The sequence below is a fragment of the Mytilus trossulus genome, chromosome 13, assembly GCF_036588685.1.
Source record: "Mytilus trossulus isolate FHL-02 chromosome 13, PNRI_Mtr1.1.1.hap1, whole genome shotgun sequence".
Classification (NCBI taxonomy): domain Eukaryota; kingdom Metazoa; phylum Mollusca; class Bivalvia; order Mytilida; family Mytilidae; genus Mytilus; species Mytilus trossulus.
The window spans coordinates 48,205,266-48,223,400 of NC_086385.1; the positions used below are offsets into that span (position 1 = coordinate 48,205,266).

General features: G+C 30.4%; 1 protein-coding gene across 2 annotated transcripts in view; it reads right to left on the reverse strand.

Moving 5' to 3' along the window:
* Nucleotides 1–4,006: 4,006 nt before the first annotated feature.
* LOC134694786 (alpha-1,6-mannosylglycoprotein 6-beta-N-acetylglucosaminyltransferase A-like) overlaps nucleotides 4,007–18,135 on the reverse strand; it is a 64,141-nt gene continuing 50,012 nt past the window's right edge. For both annotated transcript variants that reach the window (XM_063555838.1, XM_063555837.1), the window contains 5 exons: nucleotides 16,497–16,661; nucleotides 15,970–16,116; nucleotides 15,018–15,137; nucleotides 12,209–12,392; nucleotides 4,007–11,773 (listed from right to left, as the gene is read on the reverse strand). In XM_063555838.1, coding sequence (XP_063411908.1) covers nucleotides 11,514–11,773; nucleotides 12,209–12,392; nucleotides 15,018–15,137; nucleotides 15,970–16,116; nucleotides 16,497–16,661 — 876 coding nt within the window. In that variant the 3' untranslated portion in view covers nucleotides 4,007–11,513. The remainder of the gene's footprint in view (nucleotides 11,774–12,208; nucleotides 12,393–15,017; nucleotides 15,138–15,969; nucleotides 16,117–16,496; nucleotides 16,662–18,135) is intronic.

Genomic DNA, 18,135 nt, shown 5'->3' on the forward strand with positions numbered 1-18,135 from the left:
ACATGTAAAAGAGACAAAAATGATTTCTAGTAAAAATTCAAGGGCAGCTGTGGTATCAAAGTAGGTCCAATTGACATAGTTCTTGTGTTTTTTGGTACTGAAAAATGACCTGAAAGAGTTTGAATATACATATTCGCATTCCGACTTTTTTAAATCTCCGTATAATGAGGTGTGTAAATTTTTTCTGAATAAGACTATGAGGCAAAGTTGTATATAGGCTAGGAAAATCAAAAGCACCAATTATAGGCATGTCAAGCATGCAATTTATCAAGTACCTCGAAACAATTTTGACACTCCAAAAGTACTTTATTCCACTATTTTCAAAGGCCTTATTTGAACATTTTTTTTTGTACCAAGTCTACTAGTAAGTAGAATACATAGTTTAGTAGGGGACAATGGCTTGAAGACGAAAAAAAATCTTTGTTTGAAATGATTTATGTGTAGCTTCAGAACCCAGTATATGGTGGGAACTTTCATTGTACAATGTATTTGGTTCTGCTTTGAAAATAGCTGAGTCTATGAACCATATAATATAAAAGGTTAACTGGTTGTAAGGACCTAGTACTTAATTGAGATCCTTGTCAGATATTTCTAGCCATTTGTTTTCCTTTTTGTCATTAAAAATTGTTCTAATTTAATATTTTCATACGGTAAACAAGGAACATTATCCTCATACAAAAAAAAAGATACTTCTAAATAAATGTTCTAAAAAAAATGGAATGTATTACAAAGGATAATCATAAGATATACTGGAATTGTCCTGGACCTCACTTCTGTGATGGGTATATGTTAATGGAATCCTTCTCCGAATACGGGACCAACATATTAGTAGTAGTAGACCCCAATGTCCAATGAATATTCTTCAAACTCTACCGAGGGTGTCAAAAAAAAGCTAACATTCCAATTTTCAATAACAGTTAACAGCGAATACATAATCACAATAACAGATAACAAAAAAACTAAAAGCCCAATAACAGCTAACAGCAAATATATTTTCAGAATAACAGATAACAAAGAATTAAAATGCCCCATAACAGCATAACAGCTAAACCCCTTGCCCCCCTCTTTTACACCCAGCACAGTCTGGGTTTCGACAAGAACACTCTTGCCAAATTGCCCTTATCAATATCATAGATAAATGGATACAGGATATGAATGATGGTAATATCAACTTAGCAGTCCTGTTGGATTTTAAGAAAGCTTTTGATGTAGTAGATCATGATATCCTCTGTAAAAAACTTGAAATTTATGGATTTGATAATACTGCTGTTCCTTTTTACAATCGTATTTGAATGAAAAAACTCAAGAAGTACAAATTGGTAATGCTCATTCTGAAAAACTTCATATCAAGTATGGTGTCCCCCAAGGCTCCATATTATGCCCCCTCCTGTTTATATTATACATAAATGACCTTCCTATTTATATGAAAAATTGTTGCACTGATTTATATGCTGATGATTCAACTTTACATCTTTCTGGTAATTGTTATCAAACTCTACAGTCAAAGGTACAAGAAGATTTACATGGTGTAGAGGAATGGTGCAATGATAACAATATGTTCATCAATAAAAATAAAACAAAATATATGATTATTGGAACGAAACAAAGAGCAATGCCACATTACAATGAGAGTTGCTTAACGATTAACAATCAAGTGATACAATCTTTCACATGCGAAAGTCTTTTAGGCATTAAAATTGACCCTTCCCTAACATGGACAACCCAGATTGACTTGATCTGCTAAAAAATATCAGACTATATCTACTATTAAAGATTAAAAAAATTCTAAATCTAGACTGCAGAAAATTATTCTATAATGGTTATATCTTGCCACTAATTGATTATTGTTGTATAGTGTGGAGTAGTTGTAGCAGTGAGGGTTTAAAAAGGATATTAAAATTACAAAAGAGGGCTGCTAGATTAATACTAGAAACAGACCTATTCGCTCCTTCTGCACCCTTATTCAAACACTTAAAATGGATGACAGTTGAACAGAGAATAAAATATCATAAGTTAGTGATGACATTGAAGTGCATTAAAAATGATGACCCGTCATATCTTTAATACCAACAAGTTTCATTATGTTTCAGACAGAAATCCATACCCTTTGAGAAATGCTGTTCAAGGAAACCTTATACTCCCGAAACCAAAAACAGAATTATTCAAAAAATCTTTTATGTATTCTGGACCATTCTTGTGGAATAATTTGCCAATACCAAATATTAATTATTTCAAATACAAGATAATAGCTCATTTATTGAAATCAACCTAGCGGTATAAATAATATTAAAAACTGATCATGTCATCATGTTTATTTTTTTCATCACATTTTATCAAGTTGTATTGAACATTATTATCATACTTGACTTTTTATACTTATGTATGCAATGTATATGTTTTCATTTTGATTGATTTTTTATTATGAGGTCCTCGGGGAAGATTAGTTATATAGCTAACTGTGTAACCCTCTTAAAATAAAGTATTGTTGTTGTTGTTGTCCATGTCAATCAATCCAGCTCACTTCAATTATTACCTGTGGGGAAGTTCTCTAACCTGTTTCACAACTTAGTTTATTTTGGCACCTTCTGGAGGAATCGAATCAGGACGAATGCACAATACTGTGCAATTGAAAATTGCTTGCTATTGCACAATACTGTGCAATTGAAGATTTCTTGCTTTTGCTGAATACTATGCAATTGAAAATTTCTTGCTATTGCACAATACTTAATATGATAATTTTGGATCCTGATTTGGACCAACTTGAAAACTGGGCCCATAATCAAAAATGTAAGTACATGTTAAGATTCAGCATATCAAAGAAGCCCGAGAATTCATTTTTTGTTAAAAATCAAACTTAATTTAATTTTGGACCCTTTGGACTTTAATGAAGACCAATTTGAAAACGGGACCAAAAATTAAGAATATTCATACACAGTTAGATTTGGAATATCAAAGAACCCCAATCATTCAATTTTTGATAAAAATCAAACAAAAGTTTAATTTTGGCCCCCGATTTTGGCCAACTTGAAAACCAGGCCAATAATAAAAAATCTAAGTACATTTTTAGATGCAGCATATGTCAAAGAACCCCACGGATTCAATTTTTGTTAAAATCAAACTAAGTTTAATATGGACCCTTTGGACCTTAATGTAGAGCACTTTGAAAATGGGACCAAAAATTAAGAATCTACATACACAGTTAAATTCGGCATATCAAAGAACCCAAATTATTCAATTTTTGATTAAATCAAACAAAGTTTAACTTTGGACCCCATATCCCTAAACTGTTGGGACCAAAACTCCCAAAATCAATCACAACCTTCCTTTTATGGTCAAAAACCTTGTGTTTAAATTTCATAGACTTCTTTTAACGTATACTAAAGTTATGGTGCCAAAACCAAGAAAATGCTTATTTGGGTCCCTTTTTGGCCCTTAATTCCTAAACTCTTAAAATCAATCCAAACCTTCCTTTTGTGGTCATAAACTTTGTCTTTAAATTTCATTGATTTCTATTTACTTATATTTAAATTAATGTGCAAAAACCAAGAATAATGCTTATTTGGGCCCTTTTTTGGCCCCTAATTCTTAAACTGTTGGAACGAAAACTTCCAAAATCAATCCCAACCTTTCTTATGTAGTCATAAACCTTGTGTTAAAATTTCATAGATTTCTATTCATTATTACTAAAGTAACTAAAAGTATTCAGACACCACAGACAAGGATGCAAACGTGATAGCAATATAAGACCAAATTTTTTTTAATTTTTGTGGTCGTATAATAAAATTGTACTTCTATAGATAAGGCCTTCAAACATCCACTTTAACTACCAGTTAACCTGTTAGTCAGTCGAACGATTATCTAAGTAACGGATTAGGCAATACTATACAATTTGGCAAAACTTAAATATTTATGTTGCAGTGTTAAATAACTTTGCCTACCTTTGTTTTTTCCTTTTAACATGAATTCCATCATTTCATCTTTTTCATAAGAAACACTAAAAGCTCAGAAAAGGTTAAATCATTTATTTGTATATTTCATGTAAACATAGACATTATATCACATATTTTCATAACAATTTCATCATTTCTATTTATAGTAACAATGAGACAAAAAGGACATAATTCACAACATAAATTAAGAGGGTTTAATTATGGAAGTTCACACAAAGCACTGCATAGCTAACTTTTTTTGTTAGCTTGATTTCTTTTTTAATATGGTAAAACCTGTTTAGTAGAGTTATTTCCCCTTATAAAGGTACTTCCAACCTTTTTCAAAGATACAGAGCTCTTGATGTCTTTACTACAGACATTGTTTACAATTAATCCAAATTTTCTACACCACTGAAGTCATTGCAGTGATTCTTTTTATAGTTTCCTTTACATTTACTTTTAGTCTGCAATAGTTATTCCTAAAAATCGTTATTTTAGATATAATACGACACTTCAGCAATCATATGTTTTAGAGTGTGGTATACATGTATGTATATTTTATGTGTAAAATGTAAATCCCTTTTGAGAAGATATCCAATTATGGACATAATTTTTAAAATGCACCATATTTGCTAAAATCTTTGAAATTATTCAGTCTTGGCAGGCAAAGCATATCTATGGCAATTGAAAATATCATAAAAAGAAAAACTATTACTTGTTGGTTATAAAATTTCAAAGTTTAAATGGCACTGAACAATGTTTGATTAAAGAAGTTTTGAATAAATTTTTAAACAAAAGGCACTGATCATATGGTGTACTCTAGTAGAAATTTAGATTGTCTCAGTATTTATATAAACTTTTACCCTAAAACAATACAGCAATTTTTTCAAAGGAATTGCACATTTTTAATGATTAAAATAGACTTAAAATGCATTGTATGACAAATAAATGCTAAATATATCTAAACATGCTAACCCCTAAAAACACTAAATAAGTACAATTTTAATTAAAATTTGATTTTCTGATTCATCAGTGTATAGCAACTAAGCACCATCTAATTTGTCAATAATTCAAAATCTTGCGTAGTTTTGTTGAATCAAGAATAATATTAGTTTAAATTCAAATATGAATACTGTGGATTCATTTATTTGGAACAAATCTGTGTGAATTGAGTAAAACTTACATTTGTAACTCATTGAACATTTAAATTTGTTGTTCAACTTTACCCACAAAATCCACTAAAATTTGTATCCAATGATTAATAAAGAATCCACAGCATAAGGGATGTACATCAATTTAAATCAGTTACTCAATGACAAAACTAACCATCTAGGAGGCAACATACAATACACAGGTTTCTATAAAACATGTCAAGCTTCTAGTGGTCCAGAGTTTATAAAAGATAAAATTCTAAAAAAGTTAAAAGGGACGATTAAAGATTAACGTACTCAGACTCTGAATTCAACCAATCAAAATACTGGATTTGGTGTTTCCAGCACAGAATATCAGAGCATGGAGTTAAGTTTATTATACTCAAGACTTCAACCAATCAAAAGACTGGATTTGGCGTTTCCAGCACAGAATATTAGAGCAGCAAGTTAAGTTTATTATACTCAAGACTTCAACCAATCAATACTGGATTTAGTATTTCCAACACAGATTCCTGTACTCTGAGCAATGAGTTAAGTTTAACATCTGCCGATTCTCATAATAATAAATAACATTAAACCAGAAAAAAACATTTACTGACTTCGGACATACAAATTTAAATGAGGTGGATAAAACATTTTTTTATGAGATCTCAACCCTCACTCATTTTTTCAAAATTTTAAATCAATAAATAAATAACCCATACATAAGCTTTAAACTGCTTAGGGATAATTATTTTGTTCAACACATTTTTAGTAAGGACCTTTCCAAAGTAATTGTATAAGTTAATATAATGGATTCCAATTTGAACTATTTGTCTAATTTATATGAAAAATAACAATATGTTATTGCAAAAATACAAATATTAAGCATGATAGTGTTCTCTATATAAAAATGCAGTTATCAACAAGACTTTAAGTTATGACCTTTCATTCTAGCTAAGGTCACATGATATATCTAGTATAGATATATCGTCTATTTATATATGAATGTATATTGACCTCTTGTACACTGTTGTGTCTGAGGATAATAAAACTTTGAAACTTGAAAACTTGAAAACGGTCTCTCTCATTGCTGACATAACTAACTGCAAGTTCACAAATTTTGCTCGCATTTATTATTATGATTTTAAAAAAAATCATGGATGTTATGTTAATAAGTGCAATTTCAGAAAATAATGCATACTATTATCAAAAGTTCAAAACTGCAATTTTTTATTAGGTATTTTTTTTGTTGGTTTTAGTAATTATTTTTTTATTTTTTGCAAATCCAAGTCAAGTGGCAATTTTCTCAATATTGAAAGAATGGCAAAACATTCTGAATTTCCAGTCATTGAGTGTTCTCTCTTATATTTACAGACTAGGCGCTACTAATATGGAAAAGACAAATATATTTGGTTAATAATTGTACATCTGTTGAGGTAATATGTTAGCCTTTGCTTGAAATCTTATGCAACACTCCTAAATATAAATGAACGCGAAAATCAGATAAAGTTCCTTGTTTCACCAGTCAATGCACAACTGAAGAAATTCAAAAGATCTATTTTTAAACTATAACATATCAAAGATATGGGGCCAACTTATCCTAAATAATAAAAGATATGATATCATAGAAAAAACTATCCAATCTACACCACATGATTTAGATTGAGGCAATTTTATCATACACACTTGACTGCAACATATATATACAATGGAACACTAATATAAGTGAGGTAAATATGACCCAATTTTATCGTAATAGAAATACTGTGGATTCATTTAGATTCTTTCAGTACTCATTTACGTATATTTTGAAGGTATATGTGAAGCTAAAATTAAGCTGTGCATGTGTAAAGCCACTATCAGCGCTCCTAATTATATCATGGCAGCCATATTTTATTGTTGGAGGTAGCAGAGAACACCAAACATCAGGATTTAAAGCAGGTAAAAAGGTTATCTCTATAAAGCATTTTCTCTAGTCTATAAATATTGTACCAAATGATAATAAATGAATGCACAGTACATATGGTGCTGCCTGTGTTACATGATTAACATTAATAAATGCGAAAGGCCATAGTTGACAATGTATTTGTTTCCTCTTTTCCAGGGGTATCATTTACTGTTGTTTTCTTTCTAAAATGTCATTTTGATTTATCAATTGTTAATTGCTAAATATGTTTAACTTGCTGTATATTTTTGATATCTATAGTATATACATATGGTTCACCTAGAAACTGCTCTGCATATGGATGTTGACTTGTCAACTACACATAATACAAACAGGTGTGATGTCCAAGGGGGTCTCATTGGGGGTTCCAATCCCAGATCCCGCTTACTGTAATGTCAGATTCACTTATACTGCTTACACTATGTACATAAGCAATTCTCATTTTTTTTGTCATATCCCGGGTCCTGCAAGACCTTATTTCCCGTTTTCACGACACAATAATTTGACTTTCACGTGTCCTGTTTACAAAAAATAGGCAATCCCGCATCATGCTTATTTATACCCCAATGAGACCCACAATATAAAGTATCAGATATTTCATGCTCATTCAGGAAGAGACCAAATAAGGAGAAAACATAGATAGGTTATGTATAGATTAATTCGAAGGGTAGAAAAATGTTCAATGTCTTAAAACAATTAAAGCCAATTTATTAAGTGAAGTTATTGACACAAAAGAACAAATTCTATTTCATGTCTGGTTGAACAATTAATAAACTTTCTAATTCACTGAAAATCCAACCAAACCTCTGTTTTTAAGAATTGTTACAAAATTTTTTATTAAAGCAAAAACATCTAAGTAAAGCTATGTTTGAAAGAGTTAAAAGATTTGATGTCAGATTAAAATCAAATTAAACAAAAAGGTGTGATTTTGGTTTAATATTAAAGAAATCACATATTAAAACATCTCAGAATTCATAAAGGCAGCTTTGTTACAGATAGGAATATGGAGAATTAAACACTGCTTGCTAACAATTTGTCAGCATGGTAGTAAAATTGCTAGAAGGCATCCCTCCCCTCTCTGTTAAAAATTCAATAACAGCTCTTGAAAAAAATTCTGACAAAAAAAAAGACATATACCTATTCTCTTTTTCACTAAAAACTGAGTCAGTTGAATTGGTTATGAAATCAAGAAATTATCCTAAAATTGCAATTGGATTACAGTTATCTTACTTTATCATGCAAATGAAGATTTTGATTAATTGATGGAAGGATTCAACAAACTGAAAGATACATGTTTTGAATAAAAATGTTGATATAAAATATTATAAAATGAATTATTTGACATTTGGAATAGTTTACAATAAATTAAATATACAATTACCGGGAACAACACACATTCAAAAAGCTATATCTTTTTTTATACATATTTACCATATTTTTAAGTCTACAGTGTAATGAAAATAAAATTATGTCAAAAAAAATAAAATGCAATGGTTTTTTCTTTTCTATCAAAATTTCAACCCAAAACACATGTCAAATGCCTAAGCCTGAAATACTTTTGATATCTGATTCTTTCCACAATAATTCATATGACAGTTCAAAAATCAAAATAGCAAAGGTTAAAACATGAAATTAAAAGGACACTGGCTACTGGGTTTGCAGAGAGGTAGTCATTACTAGTTTTTACTAAGTACATCTAATTCTCCATTGGAGACCTCATGATTCATGACATGAAAATGAATTGACAACAAATTTATATGCATGTTTTTAACCTCTTCTACTGATATGATCAGAGGCGGATTAAGAGGGGTTTTCAGGGGGACCAGTCCCCCCCCCCTTTTCTGGGAAAAAAGGTTGATTATATAGGAATCACTGAAGCATGACTGAAGTGAGCCCCTTCTTAGGCAGTCAATGGGCCCCCAATTATGAGAATTTCTGAATCCGCCAGAGATGATCGTAAACTGTAAGTGTGAAGCTTTAAAATGTACAATTATGAAGAAAATATTAAATTTGAAAAATATTAATTGAAGACACTTTCATATAAACCATTTCCCAATGCATATGATTTACAACCTTCACAGAAATAAACATTTCAAATACTATTAAACTGCTAACCCTTTTTTCAAGCTCAAGGCTTGGAAGGCTGACTGCGTATTTTTTTTTAAAATTGGCATCTCTATAATTAAGCATAGTAACATACAAATTGCTAAAATCTTAAAATTGATTTTTAAATGAGCTATGTCAGATAGAAAGTGACCTTATGGGTATGCAAAAAGCACATATACATGTACATGTATAAAAACTTTGATTGATTTTGGAACATTCAAATACAAAATAAAATATGAATTTGGGTCTTTTTTGTAGGGTTCTGGTCCGAGACCACAATTGTCGTCCCTTGATTTTTCGTTGTTCACGAATATAGTCCCTAGTGTTAACAGTGGGTTACTTGCCAATAATTTTTATACCCATTCCAAATTTATTTCTCCGAGTTTAATGCCTCAAATTGTAAGTAGGGGGGTGAAATTACACTGTAAAAATTTGGGTCCAGAATTTTACAGGAAAGTAGTGATTTGGTCCAGCTGAAAAAGGTTAAAAATTAGCACTTCGGAAGCTGTCAAAAGATTTCAAGACACCCTAAACACAAAATTGTCCATATTTTGAGTTAGAGGCGATGAAGTTTTCTATAATTTTGATATAATTTGTCCCAAAAGTAGTACAACACACTGTAAAAGTTTCATTGAGAAAGCGCAGGTGGGATTTTTTTAATTTTCATTTATGTTCTAAAAGAAATGCACTACGAATTAATTGTGTTCTCGGACCTTCTTATATCAACTCTATTTTAAACCAGTTACAGACTTTGCATAGAGATTTTTAAACTGAAGATAAGTTTTGATTTTTCATTTGCATCAGGTCGATTTTTATTTGACACAGCTAATATCTTTACAAAATGTAATAAATCAAGCTATATATTAATTCATATTGAATAATCACATACATACATATATATGCAATGTAAGTAACATTGCTAATTTTTCTCAAAGTTTCAATTTGGTTAAAAATAAATGAGATCTACACAAAGACTAATTATGCATTTATAATACACTTCATAAAATTAATGATTTTTTAATAAATAGTTTTAGACATATTAAATATTACAGAAATAATTACATCATCATTGGCATTGCCATGCATGGCACCAAAGTTATTTATATAATTATATATATTTTATAAAGCATTTACTTTTAAGTAGCTCTCGGACAAGCATTTAATTTAGGATGTTATAATCAAATGCTACGTTTATCATTTCTATAAACTTAAAACTTCTCTTGATTGTTAGATTTTAATTTGTCTGTTCAGAATCTAATGCATTCTGGGTAATATTTTTAAAAGCATACACCAAAACCTTTTTGCTTGGCAAACACAAAGGAAATTTGACCAATGGAGTGAGGTTATTAGCAATGAACAGTAAAAGGCAATGGCACCAATTAAATTTATAGTGCTGTAGCTTATAAATTGAAACAATGAATGCTTTATTTTGTTGCAAATGAAAACTGTTTTGGGGTATTTTTCCCAATATTTTCCCCAAAAATCTGCATTGTATATTTAAAAGATTTACTTTAAATTTTGATATTTTTTTCACAATTTACAAGATATATTGCACTCTAACAGACATTAACGTTATAAACATAAGCACCATTTCTGATACAATACAATTGACCATTTTCAAATAAAGCCTTATATTCCAGAATATATAATCTTTCGAGAGGTTACCTTCTCTACGGGTAGGACTTCCTAGTACTCAGTCAAGTAAGAGCCACCAAAAGGAATAAAACCAACATATAATGGGTGCAATTTGGTGGGCGGTTGACTGTTCTTCAGATAATTTATAACAGTTTCCCCTAAATTGTACCAATTGTAAGTTTGTTTTTACTTCTATAAGTTGATCTTACATGACGGAGTCCAAGATATCTACAGAAAAGGTAAACTTGTCGAAAAAACATAAATTCCAAAAGTTGAAAGTCAGATATAAGAAATGGTATTTTTAAATGCAAATTTCTAAGTGTTACTACTATTATCCTTAAAAACAGATAACATATCTGCTAGACAAACTACAAATATAATGGGAGGGTAGAAAAGGAATTTTTGGCATGGGTCATGGGTCATTTATGGTTGCAAGTCCAAATGATATAAGTTAAATTATCAGAAGAAATTATGTTGATAGATAGGTGATTTTTGAAGTCCCTTCCTACCCAACCACATCCTATCTAATGGAATAATCCTACAATAACTACAATAATTCTACCATGATCTAAATTTTTAACAAATTGGTAACACACACCTCACCACAAATGAGATGATTTGATTTTCAAAACACACTTAATTTCAAAATCTCATAGAGAAAATAATTAATCAAAATTTCTAAACGAAAAAAAAAGTTTCAGACCCGAACTATGAAACAAAAGTACAATATCACAAAATGTCATTCTATCTGTAACCATGGCAACATCATACTTCACAACCTTGACACAATGCTGTTTGAACTTTGATATAGTTCCGACAAGGACAAAGTCTCTGTAATTCTAAGTGTTCCCCAACACAACTAAATAAAAATTCTTCCTTCTGAATTTCACACTCGTTAGTCACTGTATTAAATGATGGATAAAGTATACCGGTAATTTCTTTACTTTGAGCACATGTTGCTCCGTTTTCAAGCAACGATTCTTTTGAGTTTATATCTCGGAAGTGACTAGGATCACAGATTAAATCTGAAAAGAAAAGAATAAATAAAAACATATTCTTTTTCTAATTCTATTGGCAAAAATTTGCAAACAAAATTAAACAAAATGGTTCCAGTAGCAAAGCAAAAGCAAAAGCAAAAGTTAAAAATCACTTTTTTTTTTAAAGGTATAAAACGTTTGAACAAACAACTTTATATAAGTTATTATTTTTCAAAATTCATAATAAAGGTGCTGAAATGTTACCCTTTCCTCCCCATTCCTTACAGAATGACAATTAACAAGGTGCCATTGGTTGAGCAAGACCAGAGCAACAAAAATTGCCAATGGTTTTGTTGGTGTTAGTATTATTTATTCTTTTAGAATTTTATGTATGAAGACTGTTGATTATATTTAGACAAACATGCATCTTTACATATAACTAACTTAAAGCCCAACAGGCCAAGCATCTTTTCATAAACTTACTTTTAGCCCAGCAGGCATCTTTACATGACACTCCTTTTTCACCAAGGATAAACTTTACAGCACTATTTGGAGGCCACTTTGCTGGTTGTTTTTGAAACTGACAGAAGTTTTGATGTTCTATATAAGCATTCATTCTCTGTAACATACCTTCCTCAGTATACTCGTATGGCATGTAAGGATGGAACTGAAAATAAAAGGAATACAGTATAAAACAAATCTTTTGCAATATTGCTTTAGGTTCCCATTGGTTGATATATACTTATGCGGTATGGGCTCTGCTCATTGTTGAAGGCCGTACGAAGACCTATAGTTGTTAATGTCTCATTGGCAATCAAACCACATCTTCTTTTTTATATTAATTAACTTTAGATTTCTCTTTCTTTTTTTTTTTTTTTTTTTTTTGGTTAGTTTTTTTAAGTACAACACACAGGCACTTGTCTCAATTTTTTTTCCCCTATATACCTTAATATAACACAAGGTACTTAACTAAATTTTTGAATAATGACACCCAGTCCCAAATTCCCGTTATTTTTTTATTTCTCGGTTGTCAAACCTACTTAAACTTAATATGCCGTAAATCTAAATTGATATATCTACACAATGGTATATGACACGACTATCATTGTTATCGGGATCATTAGTAGCAGGCCTCAGAAGTCGGTCAACGGGATGTTTTTTGCATTCGTCTCAATTTTTGGCAACACCCAGCCCGCAGTGATTGAATTATTATTAAAAATTATTAAAATAAAAACTGTCAGCTTCCCTCTGACTATGAATTATTACCTTTATTGTAAATTCTTTACAGATTATGTGAAACAAACCCAAATAAGTTTGTTATGAAACACACGTGTACACAACGACACTAATGTAGAGTTATAAATTGACCAAAATTTCCCACATTTATTTTTAGCCAGGCGATTGACCAATGAGAAAACAGTATAAAATTACATGCGGACTGGGTGTTGCCAAAAATTGAGACGAATGCAAAAAAACATCCCGTTGACCGACTTCTGAGGCCTGCTACTAATGATCCCGACAACAATGATAGTCGTGTTATATTCCATTGTGTAGATAAATCAATTTAGATTTACGGCATATTAAGTTTTAGTAGGTTTGACATTCGAAAAATAAAAAAAATAACGGGAATTTGGGACTGGGTGTCATTATTCAAAAATTTAGTTAAGTACCTTGTGTTATATTAAGGTATATAGGAAATTTTTTTGAGACAAGTGCCTGTGGTACAACATACTGATCTTTTGGGTCAAGCAAATTGTTTTATTTTCATTTTTTCCATTACAGCATTTGATATTAATAACTGATCTTTGAAAGTTTCTGTAGAAAACTCCATTTAAAATTGTTTTCAGACTTGAACGAGAGATTTAAAGGAGGGTTGAGAGCTCACTTCAGATATGTAGAGCTTTACATAATATAATGCCGTTTGTCTTGTCCGCTCAATATGATAATCCTTATGACTTTTGTTTGTTTGTGTGTTAATTTGTTTGTTAGTATGTTAATTTGTTGCTGCCACCAATGAAATGTATTTGTCATCACCTGCTATTCAAATTTAGACATTTCAATGATGGTATCAATGGTTGATTAGGCCCCAAAATGAACCTTCTCCAGTGTGCTGTGTACTGTGGATTTATAATTATTCATTGGGTACCCATTTTTTTAACCACATATTTTATTTTCAACAACTTTTTTAAACTAATTGTATGCAGAGATTGTCAAAACCATGAAATCAAGTATCCACAAAAATGTAGGTTTTCCTCAATCCACGAAAATTGGTACTCATGAAAAAAATTGAATCCACAGCATTATGTTGCCCAGTATTTCAAGGTTGGGCGGTAAATACCACCCCAGGTATTTACAAGTGGTATTTACCGGTATTTACCGCCCTGGACAATACTCCCCAAGTGGTCAATACTGGCAAATACTGGTCAATTGAAATTTTTATGGTTGTATCTACTATTAATTGAAGTAAAATCTTGATAAAAAGTCAAATATAATGTGTCAGCTTATAACATTAATGAATTTGATATGTTTTATACATTTATAACACTTATTGTTACTGTCACTGATTTAAAATTTTAGTTTTTATGAATTATGATATTACATACTTAAGATATATATATATACAAATTTATATTTTATTTCAACATGTTTAAATAAATGAATTTTTTATTCAAAATGTATGATTTTACAGGTAATTAAAATTGAAGGTAAATAAAACTACAGGTAAATGAAGTTACATGGGTCTTTTTACCTATCACCTGGCATTGCTAGGTGTCAAAATTTAATTACTAATACAACAGCCTCCAATAAAAGTTGACAGTACATGGGTTGAAAGTAATAAAATTGATATTTGAAGACTCCCCTAAACAATAAATATTTCCTGTCTATCATGTCTATAGCTATGTAACTGTGAGATAAAAACCTTCTTCATGCTGGAAATGAAAATTTGAAATAGGGACAAAAAGTTTTTATCCTTTATTATAATATTATGTTCACATTAATCAATATAGATTCCTGTTTGAATTTACAATAGAATTAAAAATTAAAGCATTAAAATGATTTCTATATAAATTAATTGTTAATTGTAATTATAATTGACCAAATAGATAGTGGTTTTTATAGTAATGACCACTCAAAATTTCAATTGACCAGTATTTGCCGGTATTTCCCAGTATTTGCCAGTATTTCCCGGTAAATACCGGTATTTACCACTGGCATGGTCAATACTAGTATTGACCACTTTTTTGCCAACCATGCAGTATTTCATCTGAACCTATCTATGTAAAACACTAACCTCATTTCTATGCAATATTCTTGCCACTGTATCTTTAACTTGCTGTATATTTTTGATATCTATAGTATATACATATGGTTCACCTAGAAACTGTTCTGCATATGGATGTTGACTTGTCAACTACAAAAAATACAAACAGTTGTGATGTCCAACAATCTAAACAAATCTATTTACACACATTATATGACTTTTGTTTGCTTTGGACCATTTCCATAAAATTTTTCCATGACAGTTGTCAATTAATACAACGAAATGTTGACAAATGTGAATGCTAACCAAACCTGCAAAGGTAGAAATTTTACTGTGTTTTTTTTATATTTACTCAAATTGTATGAAGTTTAAGTATCACTCTTGAAATCTATAAGCTTTTCAGTACACATGATTGCTGTTGACATATTTCTCTTTTCAGACTGTTGTGCAAATGGGGTGTAAACATGGTAAAAAGATAGCAAAGTCTCCTCGACTTCACTCTTTTAGGTTGTTTTTTTTATCAGAAAGTATCTGAAGTGTTAGAAGAGACATTACATTCATTTTGAATAGCTGTCATAAAAGCTGGAAGTTTAAGGCTAGATTCATTAATACTTTTAACTTGTGAGTTGACCTACATTTTTGATTTGAAAATGCAAGTGACAAATAAGAAAGTTATTTTGTTTTTAATGATTAGATTTCAAATCATTTTGTGTAGGTAATAAATTAAACAAGAAGTTGAATGCCCTCTCACCAAGCATACGTCCCAATTGTAATTCAAAGTATTAATAAACAGAAGTAGGTGTCTGACAGATCTGAATTGAGCCTGTAAATTACATCCATCTCTGTTCAGAATCTGAGAAAAATGTGATGAAAAATGTTTGTTGGACAAACAGAAAAATTGACTGAAAGATTAAAATGTAGCCCTGAAATCTAGAGAGGAATATAGCAATTACAAATAGAATAATAGATACTCAATACATACCTTCCTTTCTGTGGGTTTTCCTTTAAAAAATTTGGTATTTTTACTACTATGAGGTGGGTTAAATTTAGGATTTATAAATACGGCACCATTTGCTATGGCTTCTAGAGGGGCTGGTCCTTCATAGGGAAATCCCAGTCCTATAAATATCTGGAATAAAAAGGTCTTTAATTAATAATAATTAAACTTAACTGCTATATTCTTCAATAATTGCATTTCGTTAAAAATTCTGACCAATTTACAATGTTTTTCATCAAAATCAATATAAATGTTTACAAACTTTATCAACCTGCTCTAAGAGAGACAAATTTTCAACATCAATGCTTTGTCCTGGCAATAGAACCTCTTCCACTAATTTCTCAACTGTGGCTCTTTGAGTTGGTAATACATGTATTTGCATGTAAATATGCCTAAGTTTTGAACAAGTACACTATAGGACTAACAATTGCAATATCTGGAAATTTAAACCTATCCTACTTCAATATTGGCAATAATAAAAACATGCAAAAAAGTGGAATTTCTACACTTACTTTTGATTGGCGTAGTAATGTGTGTAGATCTTCTCCATTTAATAAACCGTGATTATTTACATAAGATGGAATGGTATGAGTTTTATTTTTAGCTTCTGTATCTATATATACTGTCCCATGTATTTCTACCAATGATTTAATGACCTCCAAGTATGCTGCTTTACCCTGTAAATATAAAATAATAACAGTTTAAATGCTATTACTTAAACAAAGTTCATCGGCATTCTTTCTTTCAAAATGACTTATGCAGCTATATATAATCACTGAAATATCATTAATTTGTGAGTGTATTAATTATTATTGTGATTATGGAACAAAAAACATAAAGCAAGATTTTTATTATTCAGATTTTAGTAAATGGTTCCTTCAAATAATGTTATCAACCATTTCAAATGCAAATCTTTATTTCTTTTTGCTGAATATATATTTTCATCACAATTTTCAACATAAAAAAAACCCATAGCGAAATCGAATTTACAGTACGAAAATTTATGATTAGAATTCAAAAAGATAATATAACATATGGATTTGATTAGGATGTTAATTTTGCAAAGCTGTCTAGATAGTGCATGTATAACCCTTTTATAGAAAAACCTATCTGAAATCTCACTGTCTGAAAGGCTTTTAAAATATGAAAGTTGTAGCTCTAAAACCATTGACTTTGTTTATAAACGATGACTTATAATTGACACTCAGTTGTTCTATGAACATCATTGTATGAATACAAACAAACCAACATGATATATATATGCCTGCCAACTGTCACTATTTGTGGGGGATATCCCCCATGGAGGCTCCCAAATTGAAATTTGAAGGAGCATTTTTGTCCACAATTTAAAGAAAACAATAATAATATAATGGCAATAGGCTTATAAAAGTATGAAAAAGCCAAAAAAAAACATTAACATGTATTTGAAGGCCCCCTTCAAGGTTTTTGAGAACAATGACAGCCATCTTGCACACAAAACCCCCATAGGCATTTTGAAAAGTTGGCAGGTATCATATGTATCATTTAAAAATTTCTTATACATGTTCATGATGTTAGTAAACAAAAAAAAAACAAAAAATTGGAGTCTCATGTTATAAATTTATCACAACAAAACTGTGTTTAGTGTTAAATTTTATCTAAGCATTTCACTAATTTAAAAACACACATAATATCATTTAGACTGGAGGGAGCCATTTTATTGTCTTTACACCTCAGAAGTCCTCTATAGGTCTCTTCATGTTTAATTACATTGTTTGGTTACTGTCCAGGTGATGTATTTTGCACATTTGAAGAGGGCTTACATTGGCTTGGCTTGTTGTTCAATCCAATTTAATTCATTTTAAAATAAACCAATTAAAATATATTACACTTTTATTAAGCATGATAGTATGCAGACAAACATTTGTATCACTTGTTCAATACACTGATATAAGTTCATCTTCTAACCTGCTCTTATTATGAGCAAGGGCAAGTGACAAATTAATCTATCAATAAAGGTCTAAACAACATCAATTTCATTTACAAAGGCATAGTGGATGGGAAGGGAAAATTATAAAAAAAAAAACCAAGCATCAATAAAAAAGCCTATTAGCTATACAATAACAGTCAGGGTACACATTGAAAAAGGAAAAAAACTAAATGTCTTCTGAG